The sequence below is a fragment of the Primulina huaijiensis genome, chromosome 6 (assembly GCF_012295235.1).
Source record: "Primulina huaijiensis isolate GDHJ02 chromosome 6, ASM1229523v2, whole genome shotgun sequence".
Classification (NCBI taxonomy): Eukaryota; Viridiplantae; Streptophyta; class Magnoliopsida; order Lamiales; family Gesneriaceae; genus Primulina; species Primulina huaijiensis.
In genome coordinates this window covers 17,135,061-17,154,784 of record NC_133311.1, presented here as the reverse complement: position 1 = coordinate 17,154,784, position 19,724 = coordinate 17,135,061, and the positions used below count along the sequence as shown (strand labels likewise).

The window sequence follows — 19,724 nt, the reverse complement described above, 5'->3', positions numbered from 1 at the left end:
AATTGTTTCGTGGTGATGTTTCCACAATGGGCCTTATATTGGGCCGGTTGCTGCTTTCCTAAATGATGGCCCACAAGACACAACCGCTGGTGCAGGTTGGTATCAGGATCCAATTTAACCCAATTGCAACAGCCTCCAAAGACACAGAGGGATGAACGTATTTGAATTGGTGCGGTGCGGTGCGGTGCGGTGTCTGTATGATCAATTATTATGAGTTTGATTTTCATATATAAACATTTTTTTAGGCAAATTTATCGTACATGATTTTTCGGATGAAATTTTTTTGTTAGCGTAATTTGTACGTTTTTACATTAATCCGAAGATTTACTCAATAAATTTTTTATATTTAAATTGTCTATATATCAATTTATCATTTTTATATTACACATTCTTTATTATCTCATGATTATCATTACACGAAACGGTGGATTTCTATTAAAGGGAGGATGAAGCTAAAATTATTTATATTAGCCTAATTTTTCATCTTATGATTTTTATAAGATTATAAAGATTCCGCAGATTAATTCTTTGTTTACGGTATAATTAATTTTTGTAATTTTTAAGAAATAGATAAAATTGTATCTTAACCATTTCTAATTGATTTTATAATATGGTATTTATATAATTTATATTTGATTGCACCATTTCAAAATTGCAAACTACTTCCCCTTCTCAACTTCTTTTCGTTTCTTTTTTTTTTTTCTTTTTCCCATGTGTCTTGCATTTCTCATTTTATTAAATAATTTACAATAATACATCTATCTCTCAGAAATACTATCATTATCAAATTTCCGTAATTTGGGAATTCATAAACTCAAATCAAATTTCAAATCCCACGAACTTTCGTAGTCCACAAATCCACGTCAAATATGCAAATCACATCCCCCACTTCTCAACTTCTTTTCTTTTATTTTTTCCCAACTGTTTTGAATTTCTCATTTTATTAAACAAAATTTTTTATTTCTCGTATTTGAAAAAAGATTCGTGATATCGTTTCACAAAAGACTTATTCTTTTTTTTAAAGATACCATTCATTTATCTACATATTTATCTTATTGATTTCATTTCCAAATTAACTCATCTAAATTACATTAATTTCTAATTTGATATATGTTATTGTTTGCACAATATTTGATGTGCAAAAATGCACATATTTGTGTAAAAACAATGAAAATCTAACTTCTAAACGATTATGGACACTAAATTTGACCATTCGTTATAGTCTCCTAAACTATAGTACACTAAAACGAAAGAAAAGACAATAAAAATTGATGAAATAAACTTCCAACATGATTGTGTATCAATAAATTTATAGGAAATCACAAAAACATGAAAAATATAACAAAATAGTGCCCGAATATGTACGAGGATGATAAAATATGACTGGAAAAACACGAAAAAACTTGACTAAATTTATGAGAATTCTGCGGGGAGTTGCCTGCAGTTGTGCGAGAGATTGTTGTGTGTCATTTCTATGTTGGCCGATACCCATTTTCTTCCTAGCAACTGTGCGCTTCTTCTCCACTCTCCCATGATCCACGTTCTTCCGCTTTTCATTCCACAATTTCTTTCTCTCATTCCACGATTTTCTCTCTCTTCAACGCATTGTGATCGGTTTAAATTGATAGGGCTTGATATGCTATGTTTGACGGGCTTGCATAATTTAACTTGGCCTATCTAATTTAATTTTTAGTCCAAACAGTTATAAAAGCATTAATCTACACACACACACATATATATATATATAAAAGTTTTGATATGTTATCCATCAATTGTGTCCATCTATCATTTATGTGCTCATCATCAATGAGTTGACACATGTAATGAATGTGATGAAACATATCAAAATTGTATACAAACATGTAAATGTCCTTACTGATGGACATGAAAGTTGAACCGGTTGGTAGACATCATTGCAATATATATACATATACACACACATATACATATACATACGTGATACGTGCCACGAAATTTCCAAAGCAACCGAGTTGTTGTACAAGTTCCTACATTTCCGTGGATAACTTCAGCATATCAAAACAAATCGCAGCAGAAATTTTCACGTCTCTTGTTGCTTGTTAACAAGCAATATAATAATCACGTTAATTTCGCTGTATATCGTTTCTACTTGAATCATCGAACCACGTCAAGGATAATTTACTCGGTGGAAGGAAAAAATTCATATATTTCCAAGATTAAGCCATGCCATCCACGGATTCTTCATCTTTTCCCGATTATAATCTGAAACACCCGAGTGATCATGGCCATCTTGAGAGGTTACTGCAATCCGCCAGTCCATTCCTTCGGGAAGAGCTCGAAACAGTCGACGCCAACCTCCCTCGTCTGATATCGGTGTTGCGTGCCGCCGGAGCTGGCGAGTGCTGGCACAAGCACGGCAGCTTCCTCCACCACCTACTTGGCGTTTACCGCATACTCAAGCTGTGGGGCGCCCCTGATTCCGTCTGCCTTTGTGGTCTGTTCCATTCCGCCTACTCGAACTCGTACGTAAACCTTGCTATATTCCCCCCTTCCTCTGTTGGCAGAGACACCGTTCGGGGTCACGTTGGCGACGCCGCGGAGCGACTGATTCATTTTTTTTGCATTGTTCCCCGTCAGGAACTGATTCATGACTTTCTCCTCTTCAAATACACTGATTCGGAACTCGTCGAACACCTTAAACTGTCTGAGATCTCTCTCAAAAAGATTAACGAAGGAGAAGAAGTAGAGGAAGAAGAGTGCTGGAGGGTGAAACTGCAGTCCCTTTTGCCTGCACAAGGCATAAATGTGAAGCACATCAAGACAGGTGAAGATGTGTTGGTGTCCAGGAGAGTGGTTGCCGTATTTCTTCTGATGACAATAGCAGATTTCAGCGAACAATTGTTCAGTTTCCAGGATATGCTATTTGAAAATTCGGACGGCCGGCTCGAGTTCACTGGCAACAATACTGTCCTATCTTTGTGGCCAGCTGATGGGAAGCCTGGACTGTGGATGAATTCCACATCAAGAATGGCTGCAATTTACACCCTGATTGTCCGGGAAGAAGAAATGATCAAACAAATGAGTGGCTCTAAATATGAATCTTCACCTAGAGATGATGACTTGGAACTTGTAATTCCACCAGTTTTTGAGGGCTGTACAAGAATTCTCGACGCAAGTGAGCAGATTGTTGCGAGAGATTTGTACTGGGAAGCCATCTGCAGTGATGGGAAAATGGAACTTGAGAAAGTGGAGGAGTTGCTGTTGGGATGCGTGGAGAAGAACCCTTTTGTAGGCGAAGCTCATATAGTCTTGGGACAGGTTTATTTGGGGATGAAGCGGTTTGAGGCTGCGGAGGCCGCGGCCCAGAGAGGGCTGCGATTGATTGTAGAGTGGGGAAGTCCATGGGATAAGAGGATATCCTGGCAGGGATGGATAGCTTGGGGACGAGTGCTGCTGATGAAGGCCAAGGAGAATGCGTGGCCGGACAATCCTTGGGGGATTCTCAACTTGGGACTTGTCAAGTGAAATTTGCCCATCCATCCAAGTGTCTAAGCCAACAAATTAAGATGTTTTTAGTGACTTGTTAAAAGATTTGTGCTTTTTGGTGAGTTTGGTTTTGAATTACCTGTTTATCACAAGTTAAATAAGTTTCTAATCTGTTACCTCTATATTTCTGTATATGTTGTGGCTTATAAAGTTGGCAACTTGTGAGAAATCATAACGTGGTTTCGTGTTCATTCTACGCTTAATTTTAAAAGTTCACACTATTTCACATGACTTCTCATTCAATTCAATATGAGATCTCTGGCAACTTCACGTGAAGGAGTCACGAGTAGACGTCGACAAAATAAGTTTTACCCAAAAGTAACTTTTTTTTTTGGCAATAACGAAATTGCCAAAGTCCTACCATGTATGGCATTCTCCATAATTGCTTCAAGGAAAGGTCTCCCAAATTGTAGATTCCTTTTATGATTTATTGACCTTTTTTTACTCGTCCCGCAACTCTCTTAGCTGGTCACTCTCGGTGACTTTATGACAGCAAGAAGAAAAAAGCAATGATAACAAGATAGAGTGAGTATTAAAATTGTCCACTGGCAAAGAAAGATTTTCAAAACATTTGTTGTTTGCTCAAATATGATCGGGGAAATTTAATAAGAAGGCGACTCTTCGATTTGATCGTCCAACAAAAACGAAGTGACATTCCACTAGGAACAACAACCAAATCTCGACGTTTGAGTCACATTTACATTTACAAGCCAATTACATGATTAAAAAAAACATCAAAAGAAGAACTGATAAATCACACATTTTTTATGTATTAAAGCCAAACTTAATTTACCTTGAAAAAGGAAGAAAAAAGGTGCAAATCATAGATACTATTTGTTCACCACTTAGCTGAATAGCATTTTGTAGCTCTTCCTGCACTGAGGTGAGGCTGGAAGGTTTTCATGACTTCCTCATATGTTGGTCTCTTGTAATCTACTGCCTGAAACAGGCATAGTTTACACAGAAATTCGTTAAACTCCGTTTACATATTTGATTCCTAATAAAATGGGTAATGATCGAGATAACAAATTGAAATATACCTGCTCGACTACTTCCTCAGGGAGAGCCCATTTCCATTCTGAGAATTCAGGGTCGGTTTCACCAGTTGCTAAGTTAATCTCACTCTCATCACCTCCAAATCTCATAAGAAACCTGTGGAATCGTCAAAGTATAGCCGGTGCTAAAAATATTCACTTGGAGTTAGTGGAAAGTCTTTGATTAGCTTCTGACCAGAGTCTTAGATATCAAACTTGATGTATAGTAAAAGCCACAGGCTTCAATAGAAATATATATCCCAGCAAATAAGAAATGCATGCTCAATTTTTTCGTACTTATTGATGCAAAGCACACACTGACCATTTTTGAGCCTGCCCATGCCATTCTCCGCCCCAAAGACGATTCACTTTGGCTTTCACAGCAGGTGGGAAGTCGTATGTCAACCATTCTGGAACCTGAAAATTCATAAATCCAAATATGCATGAATATATTGGTTGTGTAATGCTGATTGTAAATCTATGTATTCGTCGGTATATATTTTTTTGAAGGAGTATTCGTCAACATTTTCTGGTGAAAAGAAACTTCATTAGACAGACAGACCTCTGCTATTATTTCAGCAGATACTACTCCTGTTTCTTCCTTTAATTCTCTAATTGCAGCAGACTTTGGGTCCTCACCTTCTTCAATACCACCCTGAACATAAAGATCATAGAGGCATAAAATCTTGAAGACATATATCTAGAATGACACATTAGATGCAAGCGTCTATTTCATCTATTCGTTTTTAAAACAATCATAGTTATTAGAGGCAGAGAGCATAATAAAGCGCATTGGTAGTATGGTACTTCTTAGGCGCAAGGTTCAAGACATGGCACTCGGTACACTCCTTATCAAAAAGATGTGCGCGGAGCATATTATTTTAAGATCGAATTTTAAACCAATACATGATAATAAAACAGATACACGTTACTCCATAAAGGATCTCATTTCACTTTGGGATACCTATTCTTACGTTAAGCCTTTGATGCGTACCAATGTGTGTGATTCACAACCAAGGCACAAGCTTCGTGGGACGGTTGAGCCTCGATTTGTGTCTAGGCAACTATGAATAAATCAACCTATTATCATAAGTCGGACTCTTTCCATGCAAATAGCAAGCGAAACACTATAACCGTTTAACATAAAAGAATCAACTACAAAGAGTGGAGTTGGATGTCAAATCCAAAGTAAAACATCACCAATTCAGGACGAATGAGATGTTTGACATAGAAACAACAGATCATAATCTATCACACAAACAATGCAGCACCTGAGGCATCTGCCATGCTCCCGGAACATTCAATCTAGAAGCCACGAACACCTGGAAGCCAATAACAAATGTTTTAGCAACTAGCTCACTACATTTTCCCGACAGAGAACACGTCTTAACAGATACAACACTAAATCTGAGGATTATAATGCCAGATAGCAGATCCGGGCTAGAAGGAAAGAACTTGATAATATACTGTTAAATACAGTACTATAACTGATACTCGGTTGGTTGCATTATAGCATCTACTATCTATTTTAGTTAATTACTGTATACAAATTGTTTCCTAATTGTCCTTGAGTGGCATGATTCATATGTTTACTCTCGTTCAAAAAGCTACTACTGTAAAAACCAAAATCATACTAAATTCACGATTCCCATTTAAATTCATCCCTCGAACTAAACAAAGAAGAGAGAGAACAAGCACTCCAGCATATTACAGTGAGTTCACACACACACACACACACACACACAAAACATTAAAAGGCGCTCTTCTGAAACTTCAGAAATATAGTAAGTGGTGAACAAAAGCGAAACCTATGCAAGATGGCTTTTCCATCGCTATCAAAGAATTAACTAGAAGCAGTAAAAGGTTGACTTTTGTTAATAAGAGGAAAAATAATACAAATCCTTGCTTGAAAATTGTTCAATGAGAAACATATATATATACATATAAAAGATTCGCCACCGTTCGATTACTCCCAGAAAAAAGAAATCATTTTTTCATCACAGAAACGAAACAAAAAACCCAACAAGATCAGAATAAAAACCAACACACAACAAACCAAATCGATAAACCAATTTCTTTTCCTCTCGAAAAACCAACGACCGCCCGAGTTTCTTACCATATTATCATCATTGATGAGACAGACTCCAACGTTGGCGCGGTAACCCGGAGGCAGACCCTCCATTGATTTTGCTAGTTCTTTTTTTATTTTCTTTTGAAAAATGAAATTGGTTTGAACTTCGAACGAGAGAATTTTGTTGAGGGGGTGAATGCAAAACCAAATCACTATCAGAATATAACTTTTAGCTGAAAGTCAAACACATTCATATATGTATGTATGTATGAGTTGGGATGAGGTAATGATGACGAGGTGCGTGTGTTTGTGTGTTGTCTCTCTCTTATCGTGCGCCTCCAAGTCCAAACCTTTGGCATTTTCTACACTAATGTCTGGTCAGGAGGGGCCCTGGCCTATCCATTCGTACAGATTAAAAAAATATTATTTTCAGTAATTTATATATTCAATAGTTGAAATATAATAAAATAAAATTATTCTTGCCATATTTTCTGTCTTTATTTATATTTTAATTGAAAATAATTAAATAAAATATAGAAGAGAAAATGGGAAATATGGTTAATGATAGGTCAATCTTACATTAAGGTGATATTCAATTATTTTTACCCATTCTCATAAGTGAGATATAAAAAATATTTATGGACCTCGTATGTAAGAATAAATATGAATTAGTAAATATCTCTCGAGATTGTCTCAAAAATCTATTTTTGTGAGATGAGTCGATCTGATCTATGTTTAAATTGAAAAGTAATACATTTGACATAAAAATAATAATTTTTTTATGAATAGAGTCAAGTAAGAAATATGTCTCTGAAAACCGACCGTAAGACAATCTCATATGATTTTTTGTGTTGTTGAATATATATATTTTGGCCAATAATCCGAAGATGGTTGAACTCGATTTCATGAAAGGTATGTAAAACAAGATATTGTTGTGAATTAAATCATGTCACCGCATGTTTTTTTTTTTTTTTTAGTCAAAATGTGGATTTATCTCCTTGTATTATATTTTTTCCCATCCTAGAAAATTGGATAGATTATATTTCCTTTACAATAAACCTTAATAAAATTATGGATTCTTAAACTTGATCAATGATGAGATATAATAAAATTATTAAAAATTAAATAGGGATGATTTAATTTTTTTAAAACTTTAAAGAGTAGGTATCATGTGATGCGGTCTTATAGATCTATATCTATGTGACGAATCTATCTGGTCTATATCTATAGTGAAATATAATATATTTGACATAAAAAAATTATTTTTTTCAGTGAACAGGTCGGGTTTTAGGGCACATCTGGTTAAAATGATGAGATTATAGAAATATTATTAATAAAATTATTAGAAAATGATAGATAGATAAATGTAATATATGTTAATAAAAAAAATTATGTTTTGTATGTTTTTGTGTGTGAGATAAATTAATTATATTTGTATTTTATCTTTGCGTATTTAATACGTCGGCTCCGACTATTTCGGATTTTAAACGATACAACGAACATATTTACTAAATCTTCCTCCTTTTAATCAGGTCCACGATCAGAAATTGTGTCCTTTTTATAGATAGTACTAGAGATCTATATGAAATTTTCTTCGAGAATTCGAGAGTTATCAGTATTTATCAACTCTGTTCCTATCTAACGGAACGCTATTGGATCATATCGGATCTATTCATTAAAAAGACTCGATTAATAATTCTCAGGTGTATTAGCACTGCATCAAAGATGCAGTCATCGATTCTCCCGAGAGTTCACAATTGCCGCGAGATCCAGTTCCTCCACCACCGCGAACCCCAGTTCTGAGTACCGAAATGGGTTCTTTACAACCTTTCAACGAGATAGTGCTTTTTCAACTCTCTCAAAATGGAATCTATTCCAAACATATATGCCATGGTTCCTTACTTCGACAGGGTACAAATATCTAAATTTTATATTTTTAGATACTTTTTCAGACCTGTTGCCGATACTAAGTAGCAGTCAAAAATTTGTATCCATTTTTCATGATATTATGCATGGACCAGGTATATCATGGCGAATTCTTCAGAAAAAATGGTGTCTTCCACAATGGAATCTGATAAGTGAGATTTCGAGTAAGTGTTTCATCGTTGAAATTTAAAATTCCGACAGTCTGCGGCGACAACAAGATGACGATGTAGTGGAAGGTGGTCGACTGAATCTTTAGAAGAAGGTGGTCGAATTTTGTGAAGAGGGAAAAAGTTTGGTGGGAAAAAAATTGATGTTAAAGTTTTGTTGTTTCATATAACTCTTAATTAAATATTTATAAAATTTAATTATTGATTCAATCATTACTCTTCTTGAATAAAAATACTATATTTTCATTATCCAAAAACACTCATCTATATATTTCTCACTCTTGAAAATATCATCCATTATTAAATTATTATAAATTTTTTATAGTACAATATATATACACATATATACAGAAACATATGTATATATTTATGTTTTAAATTAAATAATTTTTATTTAATTACTCAATTAATTATTAATTAATTAATATATTCTATAATCTTATAAAATGTTTAATGATGATTTTTACTTAGTACTCAGTACTACTAATTTGTTATTCAATTATTATATTCTAAATTTAATAATTAAAAAATCGTGAACGTATTATAACACAGATCGATAACCAGACATTATCGTTGTATAGAGGGTATAAATCTCGTTCACATAATAAAAATTAAAAATTTCGAATGATAAATTTTCAACTGATCCATTTTTGCCAGCTTCCAGTTTTTTGTACCCCTTCACTAAAACAAACAGTTCTACTATAATACTTAATTAGCAGTTAATCTAGTTTGCACAACTTTCATTAAATAGAATCTATTTATAAATTATTTTATAAGCAATTGTTTTGATCGCCATTAAACTACAGTCGTCAAATTTAACTCATTGAATTTGATTATATCAATGAGAACATATAACCAATACTTGTGTGACTCTCAATGATTCAGGAATACAGGTAGTCGTGGGGTCACGACTTCATGCGATTCAGAACAACATTGGTTCTTATTCGGGCTTACTCTAATTAGTCCTTTTTTCATCAACCCATTGATAAAAATTGTCTGAACTGAAATCTGATTGCACCCAACAGATTATTATAAAAGTTTCTTGTAGAATCACCTCACGTTCCCCTAGTTATCACTGATAGTGCACACTAGTCTCAAGTTCGAACGATCTTTATCCTTAATTTAGGCGGCTAAATCGATTAAGAGCCAATTTAGAATATAATGTACGCTTCTTAATGAGTTTCATGATATCATGTTAAGATGTAGTGTAAGGACCGTGTATCGTATTATCGTAAATCTTATGTTGAGTACCGATAATTCATGAGATTATCATGTGATTACATATATGATGTATATCATGACAATGGAAATGAGAAAAGAGGTGGTGATAATGAAATATTGCATTAGAAATTGATTTGTGTTTGAAATGTATGCTGAACCGCAATAGAAAAGTGATACATGTTACAGTTTTTAGCATAATTAACTGAGTATTAGTCCAAATGACATGAGACCAATTTCATTGGAAAGCTGATACATACTACAAAACTTTCATGTTTTGAGTTTTGTTCAAACCCATTTGGAAATATGAGCAAAATCACCCCGAAGTGTATCGTGTGCGTTGCAGTTCTTGCATTGATACATTTTGGGAGAATGAGCGTAAATCTCTCATCTGATATCCACATTGAGTGAGGTCAGTGGCAAATGAAATCCAAGACACAGATCTACAACTTTCATGTTGACCACTTTTGCTAATTCGGAACTTAAAATTGCGTTTCAGACATAACAATATGCGCACCTGTGCAAGCCACGCGCACTGGTAGAACAATTCGCGAATATGTGCGCACCGCCTTGCTGGACACCATTTAAGATTAATAGGAATGGATTTTGGCATAATTATCTTCCTTCACAGCTGAAGCTTCGAGAGAAAATTGAAGAAATTCAAGTTCTATCGTACGAAGTCACCTCGAAATGTTGTCCAAGCTTAAAACAACTTATATAGTTCATTGTAAAGAAAATTTAAACTCGTTTTCTGTTGTAATTAATCAACCATAATATAATTACATGGTAATAACGATTAAGAGTTAAGGGCCCCGCATGTAGACTTCATAATATCTATTATATATTCAATACCTGTATCTATGCAGCTTATATGCGTACACAGATAAATTAAATAAATAATTGGATAAAATCGTAAAATATTATTAAATAAAGATTTTTTTTACATAAAAGTCAATAAAGCATAAACTACAAGTTAGCTCGTTGGACACCTACTCTAACATCTGACATACCAATTACCATACAAATCGATAATGAATAAGATGAGTTAATATAAGTAACGACGAACAACTTATTTAAAAAAAAAACGATTGTACACAAATTTTATTTATTAAACTTTCATTGATTTTATTTACTCTCTACTATGCTATTTGCTCTCTCAATATACTTGTCAAAATGTGTCAGATACATCTCATTTTATCTCATCAAACAGGTGAGTTGGTTTGAAAAATTTTCAACTCGTTTAAATGACTGACCCATATGTTAATATGTTTAATATTACTAAAAAAAAATGTTCAAATATGTCGGATCCAGTCAAATAAAAAAGTCAAGTTAGCAATTTCCCAACCCACTTTATCGACAGGCTGGAACACGCTACCAAATACGACTCATCTCCCTAACTTGTTTTTTGACAGTTTTATCTCTAAGCAGATGAAGATCCATGAAGTAGTGTAAGGTCAGCCCACAGACAAACTTTTTCTTTGGTGCAAATACTTAATTTATTTATTTTGATAACAAACATATATAGGAAAATTCTAGGTGTATATTTAGGTTACATCAATCTTACATTTTACACTTTATATTACAAAACTAACATTTTATTTTTCATTTTCTATTATCCAAAAAAATATCATCTTGAGTGTAATTTCCGGTCCAGTGTTGGGGATGTGATCCGAGATAATAATAGTAGAGTTTTGGGAGCTTCGGCTCGCATTATTCATCATCTGGGATCGGTGAAAGACGCTGAGTTATGTGCCATCAGGTTCGATATAGAGGTTTGTTTGAATCTTGGTCTTCACCATATTAATATTTTCTCAGATTCGATACTTGCTGTACAAGCCATTAATAGTTTCCTAGTTGACCTGGGTCCGAGTGGAGTGCTCATATTCGACATTCTCAACAAGCTGAAGTCGGATGCTTTCTTATCTATCAACCACATGCCGAGATCGGCCAATCGGGTTTCTTATCGGATGGCTCGTGAAGCTTCTGATGTTTCTTTTTTTGTTGTATGGTGTTTTGGTGATATACCAGCTTGGTTACTTAATATTGTAAATCAAGATATTCTGAAGTAATGCATTTGTTCTACTTTTAAAAAAAAAAATACACGTCTAATATCAATAAACACACACACATGTGTGTGTGTATATTAATATAATGGACATGATAGAGACGAAGATATGTATTACATGATTGTGGAAAGTGGGGGAAAAATTTAAAAAATTTCAAGTGGGGAAAAGTTATGGCATAGAAAAAGGAGGGGTTGACTTTTGATCCAGTGGAACGAAGCATCTAACATTATAATTAATAAAGCTATATTTTGTTATTTAAATAATATTAAGTACAATTCAGGTGCCTCCAGTTTTGNTAGAGCAAAATTTTTTATATAATCATTACATTATAAATAATTTTAATTATAAATAAATAAATATATGAAAATGTGTGTAAATAGTTTCCATGAATTGGTTGGGCTTTTGAGCTTTGAATGAGAAGAGCCCAAACAAACACAGTTTTCCATGATTCAGCTTCAAATATACTAGACACCTGGAATATTCTCAACGATGATAATTGTATTTATTTTTTGCAGGCATAAAGTACACCAACAATTCACCACATATGTGTGAAACAGTGATATTATACAAATTTATGTATGAACATTCGTCTCTTTATCAAAGGTTATAACTGAAGATAATAACACAACACAAATATTTTAAATCAAATGACATCTCAAACGTCATGGTTTTCCCGTAACAATAATTAATGTTTTCTAACAATCATATTCTCAATAGTTGCATTTCTTGAGATCCATACGAATCAAACACATGAACTTGACTCTTATATCAATTGCAGGATTAAGTGTTTGTCATTTTACAAAAAAAAAGTTATAGCTGATGATAATACTGCAACTCAAATATTTTAAACTGATTATGACGTCAAACGTCACGTTTATGTCGCTTTCTCAACAAGAAAATTATTTACTCTCAGTAAAAAAAATTTAAAATGATATGTTATTTTAAATAAATTTGAAATATTGACTATTTTTTTCTCCTTTGAAATAACATTTAAGTTATAAAAAAACCAACGTGAGACGGTATCATTGAGTCAATTTTGTGAGACGAAACTCCATCTCAACCCAATCATGAAAAAATATTATTTTATATGTTAAAAATTTTAATTTTCAATTTTAGTGTGAATCAAGTTGACCCGTCTGACGAAAATAAAGCCGTGAAATCATCTTACAAGATATCTAATAAGTTAAAAGAGTAAATATGAGTTATCTTAAAAAAAATGAGAAGTACCGAGGGAAGAAAGTAGGGATGATATCATGAGTTGGGTTTAAAATAGGTCAGTCCGGAATCCGGTCAATCGGGTGCAGGGCGGTTTATTGAAATTTCCCCTGCCTTATATTTATATCTATATTTGTATGCTATATATATTAATAATATACTTATATTTTTTTTATTATATTGAATAATGAATGCTTTGATCCTTAAATTTTGTTAAAATATTTTACGATTTATTAAATATTTTAATTGGGTAGTGATTAAAATTTAAAAAATAATACCATTTTAAGCGAATCCAACCCGCATTGGATCCGTGAGGTTTTGGGACGGGACGAGTCCTGAATTTAGCCAAACCTGATTCAGATCTGTCTTGTTGCCATCTCTGAATAAGAAATGAAGATTATTTAAGGAAAAATAGAAAAAAATGTTATTGTTAAGAATTTTTTATTTAATACCAATGTTTTCATAATCGGATCGGGAATCGAACTGGTTTATCTTGAAAAACGATTTAACCTGTTCGACGATCAGAACGAAAAATCATATATCATATAAAATAATAATAATATAATATCATAAATACTATGTTTAAATTATAAATTAAGATTTTAAATGTGTATATAAATAATAAAAATATATATATTTATACAAGTTTAAAATCTAAAAATACAATTTTTTTAATTAAAATTTAAAAAATAAATAACTATATACATATAATCAAAATATTAATTACAAATATATATTTTTTAAAAACAAAAACAATAAATTAAATAAATTATACCATTACTAAAATAATATTTTTAACTAAGTCTAATTCCAAATAATCGCTTATATAAATAACAAAATATTAAATTTAAGATTTAAAATTTTAATTTTCAAAAAAAGTAAAAAAAATTCGGAATCCGATTCAACCGGCTCATAGTTGGTTCAACCGGTTTTTGATCGAGTTTGACCTGTTTTGACCGCTAAAATGATTTTTTTGTGTTTTCCAGACCGGTTTCGTGATCAATTCCTAATCGAACCCGTCGGTCTCCGGTTCTGAAAACACTGCTTAATACTAATATCTTTAGTAAGTGCGTGCATATATATTAAATATTTTTAGCGTTAAATAATTTTTGGGTAGAAAATATAAAGATTATTTTAAAAGAATTTTTTAACAAAATGAGTTTTTATATGTTACAAAATATAAATTTTCACCCATGTGAAATTATTTTTTTGGGGCAAATTTTGGATTGTTCCAAAAATACAAATAAATCTACCATTTTTATTGTATTATCATAATTTAAATTTCAAATGGGTAATAAATGCACAAGTCAGTTCATTTATTTTCGAAGACGATCAAGTGCTGTTATTTGTACATTCTACATATTGCCCTTACAAGTTACAACATAGCACAAACCCAAACAACAACATAGCCAATCAATGTCACATCTTTTCTAACTACCTCCAAACTGTTTATGCCTTGACTCGAACATTACCGGCCTATCCAAAACATCGACCCGTTATCTAAAACAACATTTCAAAGGACACGAACATCAGATAAAAGTCGAAACCCGTTACTAATTTTTCGTCGGAAGGAACTCGTAAAACTCGTTAGGAGCGAATGTCATCCCTATGCTCGAACCATTGTTATAAATTTCTTCCTCGTCGTTAATCTCTTCCTTGGTGGTGCGTAGGGTGCTCGAACCTTGGCTCTTAATCGGAAACAGCAGGAGAGTTTGGTTCCTAATCTCATCATCTTTGGGAGGCAATAATAAGCTAATATTTATTAGGTTCAAGGGCTTTTCATTTTCTTGACCTGGATTATAAGTATCTTCTGAAATAACAACATTTTTATTTATAACATTATCAGTATTGTTGTTAGAAGGGATGCAAGAAGATAGGTCCAATTGCCAGCAAGTTTGTTCATTCTTTGCCTGTTGCTGCAATCCCCTCTGATCCAATTTTGTCCATTCTGCTGCATGCAAAGACACAGAATCCTGAAAAGTAAACAAAATTAAATTCAATGTAATATAAAAAATAAAAAGGCTGAGTGAATTTTACACTTTGTCCCACACATTCTAACCATTTTAAATAGCAACAGACCCAACAGAAAGCATACAATGTAGCTTTTTAGACCCATTCTTTCCTCCATCGTACAAACCCCACTTTTCTTTTCTTTTCTTTTCTGTATTTTTCTTTCGTTTTGGCATTCATTCATTTGACCTTCGTACAATTTAATAATCTCATAATAATGCTTCTGGTCTTGTCTTGTAAGTACGGAGTACCCTTTTCTTAACCAAGTCAGAAGTTGAGTTTTGTTCAATCTTATTGATAAAATATTACAATAGACATGCTAGATCCTAAGGTACAGGTGCGATTGAGCTGTCTGGATCAAGGTTACCTATCATATCATATAATTAGTCAAATAAAAAGGAAACAAACTAAAAATTTACTTTAAAATATTTGGAAATTCTGCTAATTTTTAATGATAAATGTGTTATATATTGTACCTGGGAGGGCGTGCTGCTGTTGTTTGAGAAGGTACTGCATTGCTTTTTAACATGGTGCAATTCAGTATTTTCTCGGCTGCAACCTGCAAACAAATTAAGTTGGTATTGATTGATTTTTTTTTTAAAATAAAAAAATGGCTATCTATATATTAAATGTCATCAATAATTTTATTATCATGGGATTTTTTTCCTCTCTATAATGAATATTGATATACTGAACATGAGCTTACATGCAGTTTCACTGATAATTCGATCGATGTGGTAGATAATCGAGAACGTGATAACGTGTAATGCGGAGACCATAACCAATATATATATATATATAATGTATATCAATATTTTCTGATATTTCTGTTTTAACATATCATAAAAACATTAATTACACTTTTGACTCTATATATTGATGACCAACAATCTATCAGATACACTAAACTTCATTAACCAAAACCTTAAGCAATCAATTTAAGTTTTGATCGTCACTATATCGTATGATTACTTACTTATAATATCATATAATTGAAATTGACCAAACTTTCTCGTGTTACATCCAATGACCCAAAAACAGTTAACACGAGTTTATATATTTTTCAAGTGAATCCCATATGACCCAAATAATCGAAGGCAGAGTTAGGATTAGGACAGTGCGCTTACGGTAACAAGAACCTATACTAAAGATATAGGTAAAAACCCACAAAAAAAGTAACAATATGCAGGATTTACCTGTGTGTTGGACTTCGATGGCATCAGCATGATGTGACGTTTTACCGGCATGCAACTCAAGCTGACGTCGTTTCTTTTGCCTCTCCCTGGCTTTATGATTTTGAAACCAGTAAAATACATTCTTGCCTTCGATTTTACCAAATCTTCTCAATTTTGCTGCGATATGTTGTATCTGTTGAGCCGATGGAGTTCTGATCCCGCGTCTGTACAGTTCTTCAAGCGCCTGCAGTTGCTCCGGCGTCGGGTTCCATCTCGGGCTCACCAATGGAACCCTATTGATTTCCCTTTTCATCCCATAGTCGCTCAGCTCACAACCTAAGATTAAATTATTATATTTTAAATGAATCATGCATGTTTAAGAATTGTTAAAATTATATGAAAAATAACTCTAAACTTTGCATACTTATGGGATGGCTCCAGGCAATGATATTTGTGTTGTTGGTGCAACAAGAACTTGGCAGCGCAGAAAATACACAATTCATCGTCGTGGTAGCAGCGGCGGCGGTTATTGGCCTTGGAATTAGAGGTCGCAGCTTGCGCCCGATCGATACCTTTAAATCTTTGGCATGTTCATGATCATCACAATCTACCATCCACATGTTACGTGTCGTTCTTGTAAATTTGTGGGAGGTTTAGGTGCTNTATAGAGGTTGCTATTAAAGTGAGATCTTCAAGGCCAACATTTATGAACAGTAGGGCCTAATTTCTGAAATCGAGAGATAAAGACATAACAAGTTAACAGACACGAAGAACGTAGATTAAGTGATTTTGTTGGTTTTATAATAAAGAAAACAGTTGGGGAGAAAAACTATAAGAATTTATATAATCATTTAGTGAGAGTCATCTCCATAGTTAATTAATTATTTTGTGATAATGGTTTTTTCCAAATGTCTAATTAAGTTCATGTTTCCATTACCATAACCTCTATATATCTCATCATATGACAGAGAAATAATACGATTCGATCATCTTCTAACAAATCAATCCATCGGAAGCTCAACGCTCTCGCACTTTAACACGCAAGTTCAGCTTTATATAATACGGGTTTTATTAGTAATTTTTTTAACTTTTCGAATGAAAACGGTTAACCAAAGTTGCTCGAACGATTATGGAGGGGGAGAGGGAAAGGACTAAGAGCAAGGGGGACAAAGAATTGAATAGAAATGAAGATGGGGGGAGGCGTGAAATCGTGGGAGAATTAGGGTGAGTAAAAAAAGCGACGTGACAATGATGAGATGGTGTCATGGCGACATTCATTGTCTGTTTGAATTGGTAATTTATTAACCTTTTTACACTCAAAGTGACTGCTCACTCTCCAACAAGCTAAGGCCCCTACGTAGTACTATCACACACCCCTTTCTATATTCTTCTCATTCCATTCTGCCCTTTCTCTGTCCCTAGCTCGCCTCTCTCTTCATACAATCAAAAATACAGTACGGACACACCCAATTATGATCTTTGTCTCCAACTTTTTTACCTTTTTGATTTGTCAATAAAACTGTGGGGGGAATATTACGATATTATTCGGTCTTTTCACGACTTTGGTTTTGCCAAATTTCTGTATTATCTTGTTTTTTTTGTAATTGTTATTTTAACCATTTTTTACAAACATAATATTGATGTGATGTTTATGCGACATTGGAACCAACGAATTTGGTTTAGGCTCATCCCGAGTCCGGACTCATTTTTTTCATCGGGTCCGGATAGAGACCAAAGAGATAGAAATAAATAAATTCCAAAGATCTTGGGCAAAACCAACTGTCTTAATTCTTAAGACCAAAGAGTTCTTTCATTTTCTTAGTAAGAAATGAGTGTATTTCTATTACAATGAAATTCATAAATGAAATAATTATCCGTGTTTGGTGGAATGGGTGAACGTATTCATGACAATTTCTTAAATAAATTTGGGATAAAATCCCATGCTATTATAGTAGGTTTTAACCAAATAGTGCTAACTTTTTGCTCATGTCTCGAACTCGATGTTCTAAAAGGCGGTAGACCAACTACTACTCATAGCCTAGTGTCTAGGTGATTTTTATTTTTCAGATGAATATAATTTTTTTCTTGTTTATCTCCTTATTTTTCTAACCATTCATCTATATTAGATTCAAAATCAAAATTAATGACATATTTATCATCTCTGTCCGATACAAATTAATTGAAAAATATGCAAAAAAATTTAAAAATAAAAATACTACATATTAAATTAGACGGCCGTCTATGCGAATTTTGAACCGCCTAAACAGTCGATTTTTTTTCAAAACGCTAAAAAATATCACATTTTAAAAACTCAGGCGGTGGACGGTTGACCAGTGCCTAAACAGCCTAGACAATACCTTTAAAACACTGCTCGAACCATCTAACTTTGTTTAGAGCTTCGGTTGATGCAAAAAGAAAAACTTGGGAATTTATCAAATTAACCCCTGAAATTTGGACATACAAACAAGAGATGACTAGGCGAAGAAATTGATGGTTTCGGTCTGCATTTTAAAATATTTTAGTTACATATTACTAACAACTATAGCTCTGGACAAATTGATAAGCGTTTTATCGTACAGCGATATGTATGGAACGATCGAAAATACTAGTTGATTCAAAGATCTCACACAATTGCCATAAAACTTAGGTAATGTTTTGAATATTTCAATCTAGGTATGTTATTGGACCAGATCAGACCAGATTAAACTAATTTCGGATTTCCAGATGATGAAAGTTACAAACCAATATTTGTATGATATCAGAAATGGTCGATCGGTTATTAATTTATCGGATCTTGAGTGTAACTCAATCCATAACTGAGATCGGATTAAGCTGGATTGAAATCATATTAAATCACACTGAGACAAAACTAGAATCAGTATTTTTTAAAACCATTATGTATCTAAAGAAACCAATAGTGTACATTGTACATACTATCTAATATAGTTGTATGAAGCCGGTCTTGAACTAGTTCCAGTACCAAATTCAAACGGATCACATTTAAATGGTCGATGATCCATTTTTAAGCAACTCAATCTTATTTATTATTGTGCTGAATTCGATTCAACCCGAAACAAATTATATTCATTTCAAATCAACCCCACTCGGAACCAATTATATCGGTTCCAAATTGAACGAGATTAAACTTAACCAAATTCGGATTAGATCCGGATTGATTCAATCACATTCTTTATTATTATTATTCCCAAAATAACAATACTAAGTCTCCGTGTGACGCATTGGATTCCAAAGTAAACTATCGAGACACGAAATTGTGTCTACTTGAGAGAATTAACGAGTCATTATTCATTACAACA

General features: G+C 33.3%; 3 protein-coding genes across 3 annotated transcripts; 1 reads left to right on the top strand and 2 right to left on the bottom strand.

Moving 5' to 3' along the window:
- The first annotated feature begins 1,953 nt into the window (after positions 1 to 1,953).
- Positions 1,954 to 3,716, top strand: LOC140979877 (uncharacterized). Its single transcript, XM_073445495.1, has one exon. The coding sequence runs from the start codon at positions 2,203 to 2,205 to the stop codon at positions 3,502 to 3,504; it is 1,302 nt and encodes a 433-aa protein (XP_073301596.1). The 5' UTR covers positions 1,954 to 2,202; the 3' UTR covers positions 3,505 to 3,716.
- A 434-nt stretch (positions 3,717 to 4,150) lies between these two features.
- Positions 4,151 to 6,936, bottom strand: LOC140978763 (nudix hydrolase 25-like). Its single transcript, XM_073443986.1, has 6 exons — positions 6,676 to 6,936; positions 5,831 to 5,881; positions 5,122 to 5,214; positions 4,882 to 4,976; positions 4,566 to 4,677; positions 4,151 to 4,465 (listed from the first exon to the last, which is right to left on the bottom strand). The coding sequence occupies exons 1-6, from the start codon at positions 6,739 to 6,741 to the stop codon at positions 4,364 to 4,366; spliced, it is 519 nt and encodes a 172-aa protein (XP_073300087.1). The 5' UTR covers positions 6,742 to 6,936; the 3' UTR covers positions 4,151 to 4,363.
- A 7,608-nt stretch (positions 6,937 to 14,544) lies between these two features.
- On the bottom strand, positions 14,545 to 17,063 carry LOC140979677 (uncharacterized). Its single transcript, XM_073445181.1, has 4 exons — positions 16,832 to 17,063; positions 16,429 to 16,743; positions 15,709 to 15,791; positions 14,545 to 15,195 (listed from the first exon to the last, which is right to left on the bottom strand). Exons 1-4 carry the CDS (start codon positions 17,025 to 17,027, stop codon positions 14,776 to 14,778), a joined length of 1,014 nt encoding a protein of 337 aa, XP_073301282.1. The 5' UTR covers positions 17,028 to 17,063; the 3' UTR covers positions 14,545 to 14,775.
- Positions 17,064 to 19,724: the final 2,661 nt, after the last annotated feature.

Coding starts and splice junctions, on each gene's coding strand:
- LOC140979877 (XM_073445495.1), top strand. CDS start 2,203: ATGCCATCCACGGATTCTTCATCTTTTCCCGATTATAATCTGAAACAC.
- LOC140978763 (XM_073443986.1), bottom strand. CDS start 6,741: ATGGAGGGTCTGCCTCCGGGTTACCGCGCCAACGTTGGAGTCTGTCTC. Junction 5,882..6,675: donor TCATCAATGATGATAATATG/GTAAGAAACTCG, acceptor ATTGGCTTCCAG/GTGTTCGTGGCTTCTAGATT. Junction 4,466..4,565: donor CTGAGGAAGTAGTCGAGCAG/GTATATTTCAAT, acceptor TGCCTGTTTCAG/GCAGTAGATTACAAGAGACC.
- LOC140979677 (XM_073445181.1), bottom strand. CDS start 17,027: ATGTGGATGGTAGATTGTGATGATCATGAACATGCCAAAGATTTAAAG. Junction 16,744..16,831: donor TGCCTGGAGCCATCCCATAA/GTATGCAAAGTT, acceptor ATTTAATCTTAG/GTTGTGAGCTGAGCGACTAT. Junction 15,792..16,428: donor CATCGAAGTCCAACACACAG/GTAAATCCTGCA, acceptor ATTTGTTTGCAG/GTTGCAGCCGAGAAAATACT.